The sequence below is a fragment of the Tasmannia lanceolata genome, unplaced genomic scaffold (assembly GCF_043159265.1).
Source record: "Tasmannia lanceolata isolate RefF3 unplaced genomic scaffold, GAP_Taslan_0.1 ptg000005l, whole genome shotgun sequence".
Lineage (NCBI taxonomy): Eukaryota > Viridiplantae > Streptophyta > Magnoliopsida > Canellales > Winteraceae > Tasmannia > Tasmannia lanceolata.
Genome location: NW_027518682.1, coordinates 6,990,103 through 7,010,230, shown reverse-complemented (window position 1 = coordinate 7,010,230; position 20,128 = coordinate 6,990,103). Strand labels below are relative to the sequence as shown.

The window sequence follows — 20,128 nt, the reverse complement described above, 5'->3', positions numbered from 1 at the left end:
TAGGGGTTTAATCATAACCCTCTGATGTAGTTGGTAAAAAAGCATGAAAAATCCCTTAAATTCAAATTAGTTTTTTCCCTGGGCTTTCCATGCTACCCTCGCTGCCACCCTCTCGAGTCCCTCCCTCTCAGCTCCCCTCTCATAACTGGCCCCCACTAATATACCAGGGAATATTTTGTTCACGGTTCCCAAACATTCCCTTTTTCCCTTAGCATCATACAGTGGGGAAGACTTTCGAAGCAATGCAGGGTTGGGATCCAGAAATCAATGGTTTAGAAAAAGTGGTCCCCACCTGCAGTTTCGCCCGCACTTATTTTTTAGTCTGAAAATATGGCCAGATAGAGTGGGGCCCAGAAATAGCAACGGCCAAACAATCTGATCCTTCAATGTGATGCAATGCAAATGGACGGTTAAAACAAAACTGGAAACCATGAACTACAAATTTATCAGAGTAGAAAAGTCCAACTAATCCAAAGCAGGGGGAGTGTGGTGATGTAATAAAATTTGGTATGAAAATACACACCGACATTCATCCTGTAATAAAAATTGTTACGAACTTCTTCCATGTATAGTGTTTCCTTTTCTACGAAATGATAAGGCCACAGACATAAAACAAAGCTCTTCAAATGCCAACAGTTGCCATGAGTTCCTATCAACTCAGTCCCAAATGACCAAACAAAAAGGAACACAGAAAGGAGGGAAGGAAGTACTAAACCAGTGTTCTGCCCTCCACAAAATCTTTTTCTTACCAAAAAACTACAAAGCCTGGATCTCCAAATTAGTGTGGTCGACACCATTCTCAGCAGTCTCCTGATTTTCGACCATATTCATTTCTTGAACAGGAGGTGGGTTAATGATGGTCATGGGCATGGCAACATTATCAGACAGGCGTCCCTTCATTTCCCGGTGCTCTTGACAGAGGGCACACCAGTGCAGGCAACAATGAACCATGCATGGATCACATGGCGAGTTCTGCAAGCAATAACAGTAGAAGAAATGACTAAATCACATACATAATACATATTTAGGAAATTGTATATGCATTCCCATGTTTTGATAATGACACTCCCCTCTTTATGTTCCATTTTTTCTACAATCACAGAAAAAAATATCAACAACCAGTTACAAAAGGCTACCGTTCCCTAAATATTTCTGTGCACATCATCATCACTAGCTCTGTACGACCATCCATGGCACGCACTGCATACATTACGGCATAGTCTTCTGTAGCTGATTTTCATGGGTTGCTTGCCACCAATCTCAATACACATTATTTTTATTGCACCATCACTAGATCAACCATGATAGAATAATCAAATAAATATATGAATAATTATGATTGGATAATGATATATGAATTCCACAAAGAGCACTGCATGAATCCTGTTATGGGTAAAATTGGGCACCGACACGTGTCATGGATCGAGAGACCCCAGACAAATGACCACCATATGGAATAGAAGAAGTGGATCCTCAGCAGGCACCCAAGTCCTCAGCTAACATGGGACCTCCAGCCTACACGGCATCCAGACATCATACACCACTCTACCGCCCAATCCACCACCATCTTGGAGCTCTTAGGACAGCGCAGCGTCAGAAACAATCATGCCAACGCCATGCGCTGCCTGCAGTGTCAGAGCCAATCATGCCTTTTTGTACGCCACACCTAAACAACCATGCAACACCGATACAGGCACTAATGCCAGCGATTGCCATTGCGACTATGCCATCTTCACCCATGAATTACGCAACCTCCACACATAAAAGGGAAACCCTCACACCATTAATGGGAGTATGGGGAGTGATTTCAACTTCGAATTCGACTCCAGTCCATTAATTGAATCCAGGTACGAGAGACTGAACACTCAGACTCCAAGCACTTGGCACTTAGCCCTGTCTGTTGCCTCTACTGACTTCAGTGTCGAAGGGTCTCCCCATGATTATGACCTCGGGCATTCCAAACCTTCTTTGACTGTAGATCACCCTGTCGGTCGATCCTCTGCCCCAGCTAGACCCAGGAAGGACCCTTCAATCGACCCGAGCCGGATTCAAGTAGCAACATATTGGCACCCACCATGGGGCCCGACTGAGTCCTCACAAAGACAAGGAGTAAAGCATCATGGCTAATGTTTGTTTCGTCCCAGCGGCACATGGTCCAGGAAGACTTTCACTCTCTTCTGGATCTTCCCATTCGCTAGCTTGCACCAAAGCCGCCGGAAAAATTGAACCAACTATTGTTGGTTTCGTCCCCTGCTTTTGGGCTCTGCTTACTTGTTGCTCCATATTTCTTCTCGGAGGAGCCATGGTTGCATCTTCTTCTTTAATCCCGTTGCTAAAAGTCCCTATATTGGATCTAATAAGGCGAGCCATCACCCAATACACGTCCGCATCAACTGCAACCGGGACTGGTAAGCTATTTGGAGCAGCTAGTCAGGACTGGATTAGCAGCTTCCCTTTCTCATATCCTTGGGCCGCCTCGCATGACGCATCAGTAGCAAGGACCTCTCCTGTTCTAGCCCGATCCGTCTGAAGTTATTTTTCTCACCAAGCCTGAGGAAGGACGCTGGAAATCTCCAACCACGAAGCAGGTAGGATGCTCTCAAATTTCATATACCATGGTTATAACACTTTGAAAGGGGATCCTGTCGCCGTCAGCGACCTCTGCATCGCTAGTTCGGGAGATGTCAAGGGGGGTCACGATAACCATGGTTTTAAATTTTGGGGCCGAAATCCAAAATTTTGGATTACGGTGGGGACCGAAACCAAAATTTGCCGAAATTCCAGATTTCACCCTTTACCAAATTTCGACCGAAATTTCGATTTAATGTAATTTAAAAAAAAAAAACCATTACAAAATTTATTAAATAATGTTTTTTAATTATTACCGAATTTAGGGCCGAAATTTCGGATTTCGGTGGGGTCCGAAATAGTTACCGAAACCGAAATTTAAAACCTTGACGATAACCACATCCTCCGCAATCTGGTAGAGTTTGAAGCTCTCATTGCTTCCAATGCTTGAAGAGTGTCATTCCACCGCACATTCAGTTTGCCTCAAATACTTTTGCTAGTATTTAATATAAAATTCGGTTGCAAGATTTCGCTGAGAACCCAGCCTAATGGTAGATCAATGGGTTCTTGCTCGAGGATAACCTCCCCTTCTCTCAATAATGTGTTTCCTTGCTCTTCCAAAGGAGGGGCTTCTCTCGCCTCTAGAGCCCTGGTTGCCGTTTGCCTTCAAACCTGTTCTAAGCACATGGAGATATTATAATCTAGTGAAGACCATAGTTTCAAGCGTCTCCATCATTGGACCCTCCGTTAGAGGTTCAAAAGTCTGCATCTTGGAATCCCCTAGCCCTTGGTCCATTCTCTCTTTCACAGCTTTTTCAAATCTCAGATCGCTTCTGTTGCGAGCCACTGCCGAGTTGCCTTCCTCTATGAGGTTGTCTTCTTCTCCTAGACACCAGTTCCCTTATTGTGCTTTGTCCGCTTGAGACAGATTTCCTTGAGCCCTGTTACTCTCCCGTGGTTTCCTTTGTCTCTTGCTATTCTCCTGGGACCACGATGAAACCCTGTAACCCTCCTCGAGGATCCTTGGTCCCCTGTCGTTCGTCGTTGCGCGCTCTGATTTTCCATCACTAAGGGGCCTTCCTTGGTCTCAGGGGCTAATAGCAGATCATAACACAATTTTGATTGACAAACTGAGAATTTTACACGGAACATACCAGCTCAAGGATATTATAAAGAGTCAAATAGCATCCATTAAGGGCATTTATGTCTTTTTGTGTAAACATGTGTATAACACATTGTGATGGCCCATTTTCAGATGAGTGAAAAAAAATACAAGCTCTTCAAATGTGATTCCTTTTCTCTTCTTTCTTCTCTTCTTCACATTATATTTCACCGCTTAAGATTTTCATCCTACTTGTGAGTTGAAAATTTGCATCATAATATTATATGATTCTAATGTTTTTCAAGCACAATTTGTTGTAGCCAACAGAATTAGAATGTGTTCTCATACCCTTAGACATCAATGTGAAAAATTCAAGTTGAAAGAAATATAGTCGAAAGTAAAGCATCGTAGAATTTTAAACAATAATCCATTCATTTCAATAGCCAATCTATTCTCATTCTAAAGCTTCATCCTCAAGAACAAGAGAATCTATTTGAATGGAACTGTCACACCACCAATATATGTAGCAACATGATGCTACATGAGATTTTAAATAACAAATCCCAATAACCTTCAAAAAGCCCATCAAAACCACACACACACACACACACACACACACATATATATATATATATATGGGATTTGCTAGGGACCATCGCACAAGGCATATCTCTCTTTGGCTGTTGCATGAGAGAGCAGCCACACATGCTCAGATTTGTCTGATTCATTTAATTCATCTGAGGTGGCTGCTCTCCCATGCAACAGCCCAAGAGAGAAATGCCTTGTGCGATGGTCACGCACGCACACACACACACACACACACACATATATATATATATGAGCATGGTTTTAAATTTCCACCAAAACCAACACAAAATGACCGAGATGTTTCCATTTCCATCTCCACTGAAACCGAAATCAAAACAACGGAAATGCATATAGACCAAAATCGTAAGGGTAACAGTGGTGTACCATATCATTATGTATTACATAATTATATTTATATGAATTGCATGCGAAATGTGGTGCATGTATACGTGTGAAATTTGTTATGCACTAAATTATCAAACATGAGCGACAGTGTATGTCACTAGGTGTTCGATATTTTTAAACCATTATGGATGGTCGTCTTACTTATGTGATGGTTTCTATGTGTGTATATGTGCTTATTCTAGCATTTCCTAAAGTTTCATATTTAAATTTTATCATTTGCATATGTTTCCTTATGTTTCTGTGGATTTCTAGGATTTCTACCGAAATTTCAAACCGAAACCGAATTGTTTTTATTTTCATGGCGACTAAAACTGAAACTGATACCAAAATTTAAAACAAAGTATATGAGTCCATAGCATCACTGAAGACAAACTTCTTTTTTTTATTTGAATGGTAAAAAGAAGTCCTCCGAAGGCAAACTTAATATTAACAATTAGTTTATTATCAATTTCAGTTTTTAGATCAACTTAAACAAGCCTTAACTAAAATCGAAAGTAAATTTAATATTTCCCAATAACATAATCCACTACCTATTCTTTAATAGGAAATTCTCCAAAATAACCAAAATCTCTAAATTAGTTTTATGAACTTTCCTAAATTATGATCCCATATTAAATTGCCTGATATAATCAAAAGACACCTATTAGAGGTACAAAAAACTTTCCAATTTCTGACTCCAAAATTACAGTTCACGTTATCCCTTAATAGGGCCCATAAAATTTATTTAAACATAACCATAAAATTTGATTTTTTTTATTAGAAATAATGATCATCGTGACTGCAAAATTTCAACTCGCACCTCCTTTATCCATTTCTATGAGTCTTGTTGAGAGATGAAGAGGTTCCTAAATCAGTAAGTAACACAGCATACCAACTAAAGCATTGCATGGTTATTTATAACTGCCAATATACAACCACTTAAGGTTGACGCATGGCTCCATTTTCCTGATATAGAAGCTTAGATGGTTGATTTTCTCCCCCCGTAGAGGTAGCATCAATTGGAATTTATGCACGGTGGCTATGTGGTGTGTGATAAGAAGGAAAGGAATAGCAGGATATTCAAAAAACCATAGCAAGATTTTACATTATTAAGAAGAAAATCCTAACTGTATAATCCGGTGAGTGAGAGGAAGGGAAGAGTGGCCTTCTCATGCCCTATCGGGATTAGAGATTCCAATGAGGCTGAAGCTTCAGCATTGCATGGTTCTTTATAACTGCCAATATACCACCACTTAAGGTTGACGCATGGCTCCATTTTCCTGATATAGAAGCTTAGATGGTTGATTTTCTCCCCCCGTAGTGGTAGCATCAATTGGAATTTATGCACGGTGGCTATGTGGTGTGTGATAAGAAGGAAAGGAATAGCAGGATATTCAAAAAACCATAACGAGATTTTACATTATGAAGAAGAAAATCCTAACTGTATAATCCGGTGAGTGAGAGGAAGGGAAGAGTGGCTTTCTCATGCCCTATCGGAATTAGAGATTTCAATGAGGCTGAAGCTTCAGCATTCCATGGTTCTTTATAACTGCCAATATACCACCACTTAAGAAGACGCATGGCTCCATTTCCCTTATATTGAAGCTTAGATGGCTGATTCCCACCCCCCGCTGCAATGAGGTAGCATCATTAGGAATTTATGCACGGTGGCTATGTGGTGTATGATAAGAAGGAAAGGAATAGCAGGATATTCAAAAAACCATAACGAGATTTTATATTATTAAGAAGAAAATCCTAACTGTATAATCTGGTGAGTGAGGGGAAGGGAAGAATGGCCTTCTCATGCCCTATCGGGATTAGAGATTCCAATGAGGCTGAAGCTTTGGCACTGCTCCAAGGTTTATAGTTGGATAGAAATCTGAACCGTTGGCCATTGATGATTGTAGAACACTCTACGAATGTCATTATGTGGGCATCCCAAGAGTCTATCTTATCCTTGGAGGAAGGCAACACTTTTGAAGATGTTATTGAGCTTGTCCTGACTTTAGATGTGAAGTTTGGACAGAAGCTAACTCTATGGTGGATCAGTTGGTTAAGGAAGGTGTCAAAAGGGAGTCGCTTGATGTTGGAGATCATGTTCACCTTTAGTTGTTTCATTGTAAGTGTAGCCTTTTCCCCATTGACCAATCTGTCACTGTGTTCCTTTCTTCTAGCTTTCTAGTAAAAATTGTTCAGTTAAGAGGGAAAAGAAGGAAGAAAGAAGCTATCACCTCTCATGTAACTTAATGCCTCTTCGAACCCTCAGTCGTTTATTAAAGAGCATTTTCAATTTCAACATAAATATATTTAATCTCAAAAAATGGGAGCAGTGGTCTTGATAAGAATTCACCAGCTATGTGTGTGCCCTTCCATCAAACAATATGCATGATGCATGCAAACGTAAGTACCGAATCCCAATCATGTGCATGCTCAATAAGATGCACATGTATGCATACATGTGAATATGTGCCTGTCCGGGAATTTATGTGGAAAGTCTGCATTGTTTATGTGGAAATTGGTGCTGTGGCTAACATATGCAACAAAAGAAATGGAGATCACCTTGAGATGATATTTCTTCTGCAACGATTGTCGAAAGAGACCGGTATAGACGCCACACATCCACCAAGCAAATAATAAACTCTCACCAATCAGAAACGATGTACTCGGATCGATTCCATGAAAAAGCGCTGTTGCAGCAGCAAGGGCTATGCCACCTTCAACACAAATGGCATGGCAAATGCATGGTTTGGTCCACTCAATGTCTCCTTTCAACGTTTCAACGTTACGCCCAAACAAGACACATGGGCAGAGAATTCCAGTCCAGCCTGAAGGCACCAAGCACCAAGATTTTAGTTGATATAGGACAGTGAAAAATGTTTACGTATTATACAGTGGAAATGAGGAGAAATGATAATAGAGAAAGTGATAAAAAATAATTCTGTCAGCAGAAAACCTGGGAAAGAGCTATAGAAATACTAGCACGTGTGTTGGTGTTTGTCTGGAGCAAGTGGGAGAGAAAAGATTGGAGCTCACCAATGAGATGAAAAATATAAGAAAACGATAACAAAGAACTCCCCACACCTCATTATAGTCATATCTTAATTCTTACATCTTAAGCTGTTTCCAAAAGAACCATAAAGACCAACTGTCAACATTCAGTAATCAGTACTTACATCTGACAACATAAATATAAAATGAGCTAAAAACAACTAAACACCATACATATGAATGAGTGAGCGTAATTAGGTAAGGGAACAGCACAATTTGATCTGTCTTATTCATTTATGCACCATTTGGTTGCCGGAATTTTTTTGGTTCTTGGGACTTTTGTGGAATTCCCGCAGGAAACCCATGTTTGGTTCCTAGGCCCAAAATAATCCCAAAAACCAAAATAACCCCGCCCGAAACCCTACCCTGAAAAAAAAAAAAAAAAACTCCCAGTAACCAAAATAATCCCAGGAACCAAAAATAAGCTTGCAGAAGATTTTTTTTTCCTTCCCAACAGGTCAAGCAACCAAACAAAGCATTTTTTTTTCCCACCATAGTCCGGTCAACCAAACATGGGATTTTTATTTTACCGGGATACTTCCAGGGAGTTTTTTTTCCACTAATCTCCCAGAGAGTTTTTTGTTCCACAGAAATCCCAAGAACCAAAAAAATTCCGGCAACCAAACGGAGCTTAGGAAGCATCCAGTAGAGATTGATAGATAAATTATCAAATACAAACTTGATTGTGGAGGTATATGGAATCCAAGACTGACTTGGGTGTGTGCCCAGAACTGAAAGCGGGTGTCTCTCTGTTACCTATTTCAGGCATTGAAGATGTTATTTGGCGAGAATGCAGCATTTCTAGGACACTGTCATTCAAGCTATTTAGCCTGTTCCATTGACTCATTTGACTAAACTGAGTTCCTAACAAATTAAACCAGGTCAGCTAGGTCTCTAAACAAACACCTACTAAAAAATGAGTTTTTAGACACTGGGATAAGCAATGGCACGTATTCACAGTGCTTCATTTAAATTCTTAATAGCACTTATTCATAGACCTTCATTTAAATTCTCAGTTCTGCATTTTAATTATATTATGACAGAAGGTTGCTTCTAACCTATTTTAGATAATGATGATTAGGGCATCCACCCACATCAAATGTTAAACTGAAAAACCAAATCCATATCTTAGATGCAAGTTAAAACCCAAAGTATACAAATACAACTTGGTTTTGGAATCATGCTTATTAAATATTAAGTGATCACTACATAAAATGTAAATATAGTCGTGAACTATGATAAAAAAAAAAAAAAAAAAAAAGTGTTTCTCAGTGGGAACGGAACTCTTCAAGAGAGCATGGTTAAGGAAGGCAAATCATAAAATGCATTTTCATGATAGTGAAAAACAGAATGAGATAGGAATACACGTGTAGAGTTAATGCGACAACGGTCACCAATATACACTGATGCTGCTAAGTAAAGCACAAAAGTTTTTATGAGTGCATATTACATGGGCTTTATCTGCTGGATATAGAATACTTTTTATGCAACTTCAAAATCCAGCTCGTCTCTTGGGTGCTTTTGAGTGCATGTTACATATCAAATCAAGAAAAATCCTCTATATTCTAGAACATGCACACTCTATCTGGTTTTTACCATAAAGGATAGGAATAAAACACCAAAAATACTCTCCAATTTAATTCCCAGATATAAAAAATAAAAAAAAGTGTCTCCAAATTCCAGCATAAAGGAGAAAGAAAATCTTACAACTGTCTGTATCTTCAGCACAGCCAAAAATCCCAGTAGACCAAGGTTCATCAGCAGGGGGCTCGTAGCTTTCAGGAAGGGGTTGCCCACACTCATTACATCTGTGAACGTTCAACTGCCCAATAACACAATCACCCAGTTTATTATACAAAAGCAGCTTCAAAACTAAAAGCACAATGAAATCCTCAATCAAAACAGAATGCCCACAGAATTGATAAAGCCATACTAATAAGGCTGGAGTAGATTTTATCCAATACATCAACAATTGTCCAACAAGGAAGCAGCTACGCAAACATCATGTCAAGTCCAACATAAGCAGCCAATGGATTTACATGGTCCTCTTATTGCATCTCCACATTTAGGAGAAATATCCTTCACAAAATATCAATACCAATATCCTTGACTGAATAAAACAATTTCACATGGTCCACTTATTGCATCTCCACATTTAGGAGGAAAAAAAACAAAAATATATTAAAATGGTGGAAGACATTGAAACAATGTCCAATTACAATAAAATTATGTTATAAAATGCACATCAATAGCTTAACATTAACAAGATCTCTATCATCCAACTCTTCAAATAATGATGAAATCAGAATGCTCTATACACAATACAATTGGGGAAATCCTATACCACAATAAACAACATTTCCCCAAAAATTACACAAAAGTACCAACAAATGTCAAATAACTCAACAATTTTACCATCTGGAGCCAAAAATATAACACGAAAAATATCAGTTCAAATCATTTCTAATCATCTTCTGGAAACTGACACATTTCAGCATACATCTAACACTGATAAGGATAGTACATTGTAAACCCTAGAATATAACAAAGATAAAACAACAATTAACCGATCCTAAAACAGAATTCTGCATCAAGAAATTGAAATCTAAGGCCCATTTATGCCTTCTTTTGGAAAAATAAACCTCCTTAACAATTCAATCTGAAGAAATCCCTAATAAGTAAAAAGGGGGGAAAACCCTAACCTGAGGAACCTGAACGGGCTGATTGAGTTCCCCAGGCCTAATATCCTCCATTGGAGCATCTTGTTCCTTTGTGAGCTTCACGTAACGCGAATTTGTTGTCTCCTCAGCCATTAGATCCAACAAGAACAGAAATTCAAAAGAGAAAACCCTAATTCACCCAAACAGAAGCTAAAATTAAATCTATGTCTTTCAATCCAGAGAAATACACCTCCGAATGTGAAAGATTCTTAATAATTGTACAATAAAACTTCTATAACCGGAAAAAATCTCAAACTAAAGGATTCACGAAAATTTCACTTCAAGATCTTGATTACTCCCCTTTCAAGAAACAAAATCGCTTTTACGAGAGTCTAAAAAATCTACGCTTTCTCTCTGGCAGAAAATTAAACAGAACAGAGTCCATGTCCGTCTTCTCAAATACACTCCGTTGACGATTTATTTTAACTTAACGACCACGACGTCTACAACGCGTGATTCGATAGGGCTTAAATGACAAAAATGCCCTTGATTCACTGAACATGGCGCCAAAAACTATTGACGTGACCCTCGTTTAAGGGGAAATGATATATTCGCTCTTTTTTCTTCCATGGGCCACCCTCTTGCAGTGTAAAATAGTCATAAATATACTACAAGGGAATGCTCATGGAAACATATGGGGCGAATATATCAGTTCTCTGTTTAAGGTAACCCTTTCGGTGAACATTCAAGGGCAAAAACTCCAAAAATCGAAGGACTCAGGGTAATTATTTGGGCATGGCTCATCTACAATGGGGTCCGCTAGATGAACGGTTTGGATCCGTTTCTTTATAACCTAACCATACCAGTTGTCTGAAGAAATGGTCATTATAACGATCTAATCGGTGACTTTTCAAGAGTGAATTATCAAAGAAAAAATAATCAACGGGATCTCCACGTCATGGGAAGTCCCACAATCTGACAGCTTGTTGGGCAAGTTTGGTAATCAAGAAAAAATATCCATGGAATATTAGCCAGCCAGTTGTAAGAGACGAGATAAGAGGGAAAGACATGAGGAGTTGACGGTATGGTTACAACTTGGGTCGTGTTTACCCTACCTGCGTCGACCCAACCCGAAAATAACATGGGCTGGGTTTAGAAATCATGGGGCGGATCGGGTTTAAAGAAAAAACACCCTAAACCCGATATGACTCTTAAATATATTTTGAATAAAATAAAAAGTTAGTGTCTTTCTTTAAAATAAAATAAAATCATTGAGGTAATAAGGTATGTGATAAGAAAACGTAAATATAGAGATTTTTGGTTGGAATTTTTCTACTATCTTTGAAATAATCGAAGATCTCTTGAGTAAAGGGCTGATTCGCCCATGCAAGTGCCCGTGGTCCTGCGCGGGCATTCAAAACCTGATCTGACCCAACCTGAGAAACTATCTCTTGTTAGGTTAGGTTGGGTTTATGAATCCTGGGTTTTCGTATAAATAACTCGACCCATCCCGACCCGAGATAATTTCTCGGGTAGGATAGGGTTTTGTAATACCCAATCCGAGATGCAACCCTACTTGAGAGGGCGGAAGTGAGAGGAGCACGGGAAGTAACATGAAAAACAGGGGGGAAAAAACAAGTTCGATTAGGGTTTTTTTTCTTTTTTTTCCAATGTTTTTATGAATTTCCCATGCTCTCTCAAGCATAGTTTCAAAACTCCCCCGCGTCTCCATAGACTCTCCCGAGTGGACTCCCTTGTATCTTAGTCATGTTCTTCTCTGAGTCTTCGTTTTTCACTACAAATAGTTTCGGTCCAAACATTGTTGGTGTGGCCTGTCAGTGCAGGTGGTGTGTGTGGTCTATGGTGGATGTGCGGGCATGCCAGTTCTAACAAATAGTTTGAAATTCAATTCGAGGGGTTGAAGACCGGGGGGGGGGGGGGGGGGGGGGGGGGTTGAATTTATCACCACCTGAGTTTAAATGGTTGCTCTTAGTTATTCATCAGTTCAAGTATTTTTTTTATCTTATTAGGGTTTTAAACAGTAATAAGCCCACATGTAGAAATAACATAACATCGAGTTTAAATTGTTGCTCCTAGTTATTCATCAATTCAAGTATTTTCACCTTATTAGGGTTTTAAACAGTAATAAGCCCACATGTAGAAATAACATAACATGGGAAGGCTGTAAATAGGCCAATCACTCCCATTTTAAACACTCACTTGCTCTCTTGATACAATGGAAGCTTGAAGAAGAGAAGGCGAAGATCACCGTCTTAAACCTATTGATGAAGAGAACCATCTCTCTTCGATGAAAACACTTGAGTCCACAAAAAAACAAAAAAAGACAAAGACCGAACTTGTGTTTATATCAATAATGAAAACTTTGCCCTACGCCCCTACACAAACTATAGCTAAAACTCCTCTTCTAATTATTTTCAAACTATAGCTACGACTAAGGCTCTTAACCTACCAAACTAAGTTAGAAAACATAAGAAAGTGTCCTACATCATCTCTCCCGTCCCCCCCAATGGTCATTCGATGACCATAAGTCTAGACCATTGGTCAATCTTGGCACTACAATACCATAGATCATGGCCATTGGTGGTCCATGGACGAATAAAAAGTCAGGGGGTGCAACGGGATATACAATAGTAGTAGTTGTGATATGAGGGGCTATAACAATAGGAGGTAGTACATTAATTGTTTTCTTTATGTCATTGGACCATACGGCCTTGATTCAGATTCTCATATAAGACAATGTTGAGTACCAAATGAAAAGAAGTGAGTGTGGATATGAATACTCTACCAACCAGAAGCATCAGCTGCCCAACTCTTAATATATTGATTTTCTAACAATCATTCATTGAGCCTTGAAATTTAAACGAGTCAATTGTCAGATTCATAACCCAAACCCCACTTACATGATCTCCAAAACAAACCAAAAAGAAAAAAGAAGGGAAAAAGAGGAGGAAAAAAACTTTATAAAATTCCATCATCTATACCAATCCCAAATAAAAGTAGAAAAAAAGAGAAACACCCAGCAAGTTTAATTAAGAGGCAATTGCGGGCTTGGGTGCCAAAGGGGTAGCACCTCCACCTCCACCACCATTTGTATCACCAACACCACCTCCTCCTTGCATCTTCCTTTTGGGCTTGGCTTCCTGCAGCATCGAGACCACGTCTCTCATCGAGGGCCGATCCGCAGGGCTACGGCTAGTGCAGAGCAATGCCACTCTTAGAACCAGCATCATTTCCTCCCTCACTGAGGCACATGACGCTCCCGCGTTCTTATCAAGAACTTCTAAGACTCCTTCCTTGTTCTTGATCTTAGCCCGCATCCAATCCACAATGCTGTTCCCGTCTCCGAATTCGGCATCTACGGATCTCTTGCCGCTTAGAACCTCCATTAAGACCACCCCAAAGCTGTATATGTCGCTCTTCTCGTCAACTTGCAGTGTGTAAGCGTATTCTGTTAGGCAAGATTCAAGACATGGATTAGCTCAGAAATCACAAACAGCAAAGATAAAGCAAGGGGGAATTAGAAAATGGAGCTCCGTGTATGAACATACACCGAGAATCGCGTGTATATTTCACTAACTGCACTTGTTTACTGTATAAGTGGGCCCACTTTTTTATGATCTAAACAATTCACCTATTGGGCCCCACTTGTTGATGGTCATCCACACAAATTTATCTAAGACCAAACAAATCAAGTGTAAGGATAAATAGGGAAGTGGAATCTTTGAGGCATCGCCCACTCATACCAAGGCACAGCTGGATGAATAGTTTGTATTATTTGACTAGGTGTTCCTGCTCTACTTTCTCTTGCTAAAGTCTTTACAAGGAAACATTTATGGAAACATGTATTCATGTGAAAAATACGTGCTTTGATAATATCAAATTATCTATAGAGAAATTTACTTGTATAAGAAATTTAAAAGCTATAGAGAAATTGACATTTATAAGGTTTAAAATAACATCGAGGGTCACCCAAGTTGTCCCATTAGATGTAATATAGATACATCAGAATTTGTCATAAATGAGCACCTCTTAATATTAAAATTTAGGAAAGTGATATGTGGCGTGAATCAATGTGTCTGGTCCCCTTTTAGGTCCAATTCTTGGTTTCCCTAGCATTACTCTAAAATTTAATGTTTTAAACTTGACAAAGTTTTAAACTGGTGTATTAATAATAAAAAAAAGGAGAGAAATATTGACGGTTTCTTTTCAAATAAATAACCCAAAACCATGGTTTTAAATTTCGGATTTCGGTGGAGACCGACACCGAAATCACCCAAAACCGAAACGGTCATTTATTTCGGCCGAAATTTCGGTTTTTCCCAAAATTTCTCCAAAAAATCTGTTTTTTAAATATTAATTTAATATTTCACCGAAATTTTGGCCGAATTCTAATATTGAATAAAATTTTAATTTCGGGTTTTGTACCAGATTTCGACCGAAATTTCAAATTTTCAAGGTCGGAAACCGGTACCGAAACCGAAATTTTAAACCTTGCCCAAAACTACCCCAGATAGGGACGTGACGTATTCACCACACATATTCCTAGGAACTCCCTTTCTCAAATACAAAACGAAGGCATAAAAGGCCATAAGCTAAGCTACATTGAAAAAAAATGTGAGTCGACAGACAACCACAGAGTATAAAATCCCATTCCAATAGCTTTCAAAAGAACAATAAAAAAGTAGCATCAATCCAAAGGCTAGGATGATCCAATCTATGGTGGGGCCGCATGCTTCATATACTTTTCATGATGGTCAACAAGTTGACTTGAATTTGCAATAGAATGTGGATCCAACTATCAATCTTGGCTGTCCCATTAGCGGATGATCCAACCATGGATCTCCAATGCGTAAAAACAATGCAGATCGGATGATCTTAACCGTCCGATCTGAACGGTTAAAAGGTCTAATCTAACGGAAAGTCAAGCGCTATGGCTCTAGATTTGGGCCTATCAAACGGACGATCTAGATCGAACAAAGATACGCCCGTACAACAAAACAAGCAGTCAAACACACGACGATAGTATAACCAACCAAGGAAAAGAGGAATAGGACATACCAGGCGCAATGTAGCCATAGGATCCTGCGATCACGGACATGGATTCGTCGGTCTGGATGAGCTTAGCGACACCAAAATCTGCCACCCTGGCCTCCATCTCACCGTCCAACAAAATATTACTAGGCTTAAGATCTCGGTGCACGATAACAGGATCACAGTCATGATGCAGATAACATATACCCTGCGCCACCCCCACTGCTATCTTGTACCTCGTCAACCAATCCGCTACCAAATTCTCCCCCTTATTCTTACCATGAAGCAGATCATCCAAACTCCCGTTCGGCATATACTCATACAATAAAAGCGTACTCTCACTATTACTACAGCACCCAAGCAACCGCACTATATTCCGGTGCCTCACGTTCCCCAAAACCTCAACCTCTGCTAAAACCCCTCTACGCCTCCTCACAGTCTCCTTCTGTTTACCCCACAGTTTTTTAACGGCTATGATCTCGCCACTTGGCATCTCCGCCTTATAAACGGTTCCCGTCGATCCCATCCCGATTATCATATCGCTCATCGATAAACACTCTAGAACATCCTCCGCCGTGAAATTCAACCGTTGGAACGCCGTTAACTTCCACGGACCGCCGGAATTCGCCGAATCCTCACCGAAACTCCGGCCATATTTCGCGTGGAAGCATCGGCTTCCGGCGATGAGTAAGAAAAGTCCGATCCCGAAGGCTCCGGCCATAATCCACACGATCGCACCTGCGGATTTCTTCGGTTGCTCTTGCCGGAACCCTAAGTCGCCGGATTCCGGCGAGCAGGATTTTGACAAGAGTCCTCCACAGAGGCCGGGATTTCCGTAGAACGCGGACGGGTGGAGGTTCCGGAAAATGGCGCCGGAGGACGGGACAGGGCCGGAGAGGAGGTTGTAAGAAACGTTGAAGTTCTCTAACGTGCTGCAGTTATCGAAGCTGGAAGGGATTGTTCCGGTGAGAGAATTACAGGAGAGATCTACGTCTGTGATCGACGGTAGAGTTGCTAATTCCCACGGGATTATTCCAGTGAGCTCGTTCTTGCTGAGTTTCAAGCTCAGGAGCTTCTGACAATCTCCGATATTCCACGGAATGCTCCCGCTGAGAGAATTCCCTTCCATTTCCAGCTTATACAAGTTCTTACACCCAACAAAATCAGGAATTTTTCCCTTCAGATTGCAAAAACTAGCCGAGAAAATCTGTAGATTCGGTGCCGTCCAGATGTTTTCAGGCAGAGAACTTCCGAGAGGATTTTCCGATATGTTCAAGAACTGAAGTCTCGGAGCATTGCCGAGATCTCGCGGAATTTCGCCGGAGAAATTGTTCTGGCTCAGATCCATAAACGTTAGGTTAGGCAAGAAACCAAAACCAGATGGAATTGCTCCGGTGAGCTTGTTTCCTTCGATCCGAAATCTCCAGAGAGTAGTGCATTTTACTAACGATGAAGGAAGCTCTGAATCGAAGTTGTTTGAGAAGAGTATAAGCTTGAAGAGCTTGTTTCCAAAGCAGAGATTCTGAGGAACTGGACCAGAAAGAGAATTAGAAGAAACATCGAGTTTTTGAAGCTTTCCATTCGAGCCGAGCTTTTGCGGTAGGTTTCCGCTCAGTGAATTGTTCCAGAGAAGAAGAGTTTCGAGATTCGGAAGCTCTCCAACACCTTCAGGAATCCTTCCAGTCAGAAGGTTGTCCATCAGACTCAGTATCGTTAGCTCCTTCAAAGAAGAAAAACTAACCGGAATCTGACCAGAAAGATGATTATCGGACAAATCCAGAGCTTTCAAAGCTTCGAGTTTCGAAAACTGTTCCGGTATTTCGCCGGAAAAAGAGTTATTGAAAAGGAACAGCGATTGAAGCCGAGTCAAGTTACCGATTTCCGGCGGAAGTTGACCCGATAAATTGGATGAAGCAATGTCAAGATATGTAAGATTCGACAATAGTCCAAATTCCGAAGGAATTCCACCTTTGAATCTGTTGTAACCGATTTCTAAATGCTCGAGCCGAGTCAGAAACCCTAACTGAGGTGGAACCTGTCCACGTAGATAATTTCCGGCTAAATGAAGATACCTGAGCTTATCCAAACCGCAAAAACTAGCCGGAATACCACCTTCGAAGTAGCTTCCTCCGAGATTGAGCTGCTCCAGGTGCCGGAGCCTCGCGATGTCACGTGGCAGAGCTCCGCCGAAGTTGTTACTGTAGGCATTGAAGATTGTGAGGAATCGGAGCTTGGAGATTCCCGGCGGGAGGGTAGAAAAGATGTTGTGACTGATATCGAGAGTTCTGAGATTTGGAAGATCAAAAATAGCGGTTTGAAGAGGTCCTTCAAAACTGTTACCACTCAGATTGAGGTGAATTAGGTTAGAAAGAAGGCGTATTTCAGAAGGAATATTGCCGGAAAGACTTTTCCGGGAAAGGTCGAGGGAAATAATTTCCGAGGTTTTGGCATCGCACGTGACTCCGGTCCAGGAACACCAAGGCGGTTTTGTAAAACCGGAGTCAGGGAGGTTGGAATTCCAGTCATGAAGAGAAGAGGAAGGGTCTTTAAGAGCGGTTTTGAGGGAGATGAGAGAGAGGAATTGGAGAGGAAGAGATGCTGTAAAAACAAGGAGGGTTTGGAGAAGGAGAATTAACAAGGTGGTTTTCATGGTATGGTTGTTTTGATGGGTATTCTCTGAGGGGTTTCTGGTTTGAGGGGGTGGATTTAAGGGAGGAGGGATTTGGATTGTGAATTGTGCTTTTTGCGAGTGCTGGCTGGAGAGGGTTTTTCATGATGATTATAGTGGATTTCTGTAAGGAGGGAAAATGCACTTCAACTACTATATACTAATGAGTACTGTCTCTTTCTTTTTCCTCCTTTTGTTCTCTCCCTCTCTCTCTTTTCTGTTCTCTTTTCTTTTTCTCTTCCCGCTTCCGAATACTAAAATATAAAAAAAAAAACCTTAAACAGTGAGATATTCACTGACAGGTCTTACACTATTCTCCATCGGATCCGAGAATGGGGTAATGTGAATCTGAGTAGATATTATTTAATTGTTTTAGTATGTAAAGTGATTTTAAAATAAATTTTTTCCATTTTCAAAATTATTCTCAAGAGGGGAAAAAGAGTAAAAGACTAAGATGTCCTCTTGGATGGAATGGAGACAAACTGTTTTGTCACTTTTGTATTGAAGTTGCTGAGGGTAAATCCGTCATCACGAGGTGCACTTTTGTCCTTATCTAGTTTTTGAACGCAGATCCTGTTCTTTACGTCAGTTTGACTTTAGTAAGCTTTTGTTAATGGACCGACGCTTTTCTTTTGTTCCTTGTAAATTTGTTTTGCGTAGAAGTTATTGTAAGTTGATATGGGTCCACTCATACGATATAAGAGTGATCTAGACCGTTCATTAGGGTCCCTACTCTAAAGATCCATGATCACATAGCGTTGTAGAATATTATTAACCATTCTATCAGAGAACCTGAATGTGAATCTTAATTTTTTATTTTTGTGCTTCTCAATGCTCTTCATTGTTGTTGGAGAAATTTGCTTTAAGGCGTGAAATCACTTTTCTTAAGACAAGATTCGCCCCCACCAGTAGTGTGCAAAGGGGATCCGTGAATTGCCTCCAAGATACAATTAAGCCTAGTAAGGAAGCCCTATTAATGTTTAATGACGCCTCCAAGATACAATGAAGCCTAGTAGGGAATTGACATGCACTGCTCCGTTTGGTTGCCGGGTTTTTTTCTTTTCCTGGAATTTATGTGGGTAAAGGTTGGAGACAAAGGAGGGGACAAGCATTAATTAGAGAAAGATATTATGATGAGTGGAGAGAGAGGGTAGAGAGAGAAAGAGAGACCACCATTTTCAAGACAAGATTTTGCTGATGTCACCAAGAAAAAGCTGATGTGACCACTAAATATTCTGCAGAAGAACATTATCTAGAACAGTAAACAAAAGGAAAAACAGTATGTAGAAATACTTGGGGATCAGATAGGAGTGTAGAAGAGAGTCCATACTTTAAAATCCATGATCACATAGTGTTGTATAATATTATTAACCATTCGATCAGAGGATCTGAATGTGAATCTTAATTTTTGATTTTTGTGCTTCTCAATGCTCATCATCTCTCCTTAGTTCTGTGAGCCTTTTTCTGCGTCGTCCATGATCTATCACTTAATCAACGAAAAACACTATTTTAAATCAAAATTTCCTAAACAAAAAATATTAAATATTTATCAAATTCAATACGAATAAATGAAGCTGCTTTTTCCATTATAAATACAGTTTAAATAAATACGTTTTACTTTAGCTATTTATAAATATATAAATCCTGGTTGTTATTTTGTTTTGTATACGTATGAATACTTTATTATTTTGACAGGAAATAATTTATTATTTCAACAGGAGCTCTACGAACATCTACAATTCAAGGACAGCTCCGTAGTTTGAGAACTATATAACCTCAGGCAATAATTGCAAAGAAAACAGGCCAAAAAAAGGAAGAAAACAGAAATAAGAATAGACCAAACAAGACCCTAAAAGCCGATTTCGGATGGTACTCCTGCACAATCCTCAAGGCTATTTCTGTCATTTGGTTGCCATTTCCAATGCTGTGGCCTTCTTTAAATGATCAGAAAAAAAGCTCACTTTGTTTTATAAGCCGGAAAGAAATGGACATCAGCTGTATGAAAACCCATAAACACCCTTATAATTTTATAATAATGACATAAATTGCCTCCATCGT

The 20,128-nt window shown here is 39.9% G+C and overlaps 2 protein-coding genes across 3 annotated transcripts; both read right to left on the bottom strand.

Annotated features, from left to right (window-relative positions):
* Window positions 1-516: 516 nt before the first annotated feature.
* LOC143877300 (PLAC8 family protein) lies at window positions 517-10,843 on the bottom strand. 2 transcript variants are annotated; one of them, XM_077379290.1, is made up of 5 exons: window positions 10,690-10,843; window positions 10,393-10,540; window positions 9,398-9,512; window positions 7,202-7,467; window positions 517-972 (listed from the first exon to the last, which is right to left on the bottom strand). In XM_077379290.1, exons 2-5 carry the CDS (start codon window positions 10,501-10,503, stop codon window positions 757-759), a joined length of 708 nt encoding a protein of 235 aa, XP_077235405.1. In that variant the 5' UTR covers window positions 10,504-10,540; window positions 10,690-10,843; the 3' UTR covers window positions 517-756. The 2 variants fall into 2 exon arrangements, with proteins under 2 accessions (XP_077235405.1, XP_077235404.1); XM_077379289.1 differs by having other exon boundaries at window positions 10,393-10,830.
* Window positions 10,844-13,168: 2,325 nt separating this feature from the next.
* PXY (Leucine-rich repeat protein kinase family protein) lies at window positions 13,169-18,253 on the bottom strand. The gene is made up of 2 exons (XM_077379288.1): window positions 15,430-18,253; window positions 13,169-13,819 (listed from the first exon to the last, which is right to left on the bottom strand). The coding sequence occupies exons 1-2, from the start codon at window positions 18,050-18,052 to the stop codon at window positions 13,401-13,403; spliced, it is 3,042 nt and encodes a 1,013-aa protein (XP_077235403.1). The 5' UTR covers window positions 18,053-18,253; the 3' UTR covers window positions 13,169-13,400.
* Window positions 18,254-20,128: the final 1,875 nt, after the last annotated feature.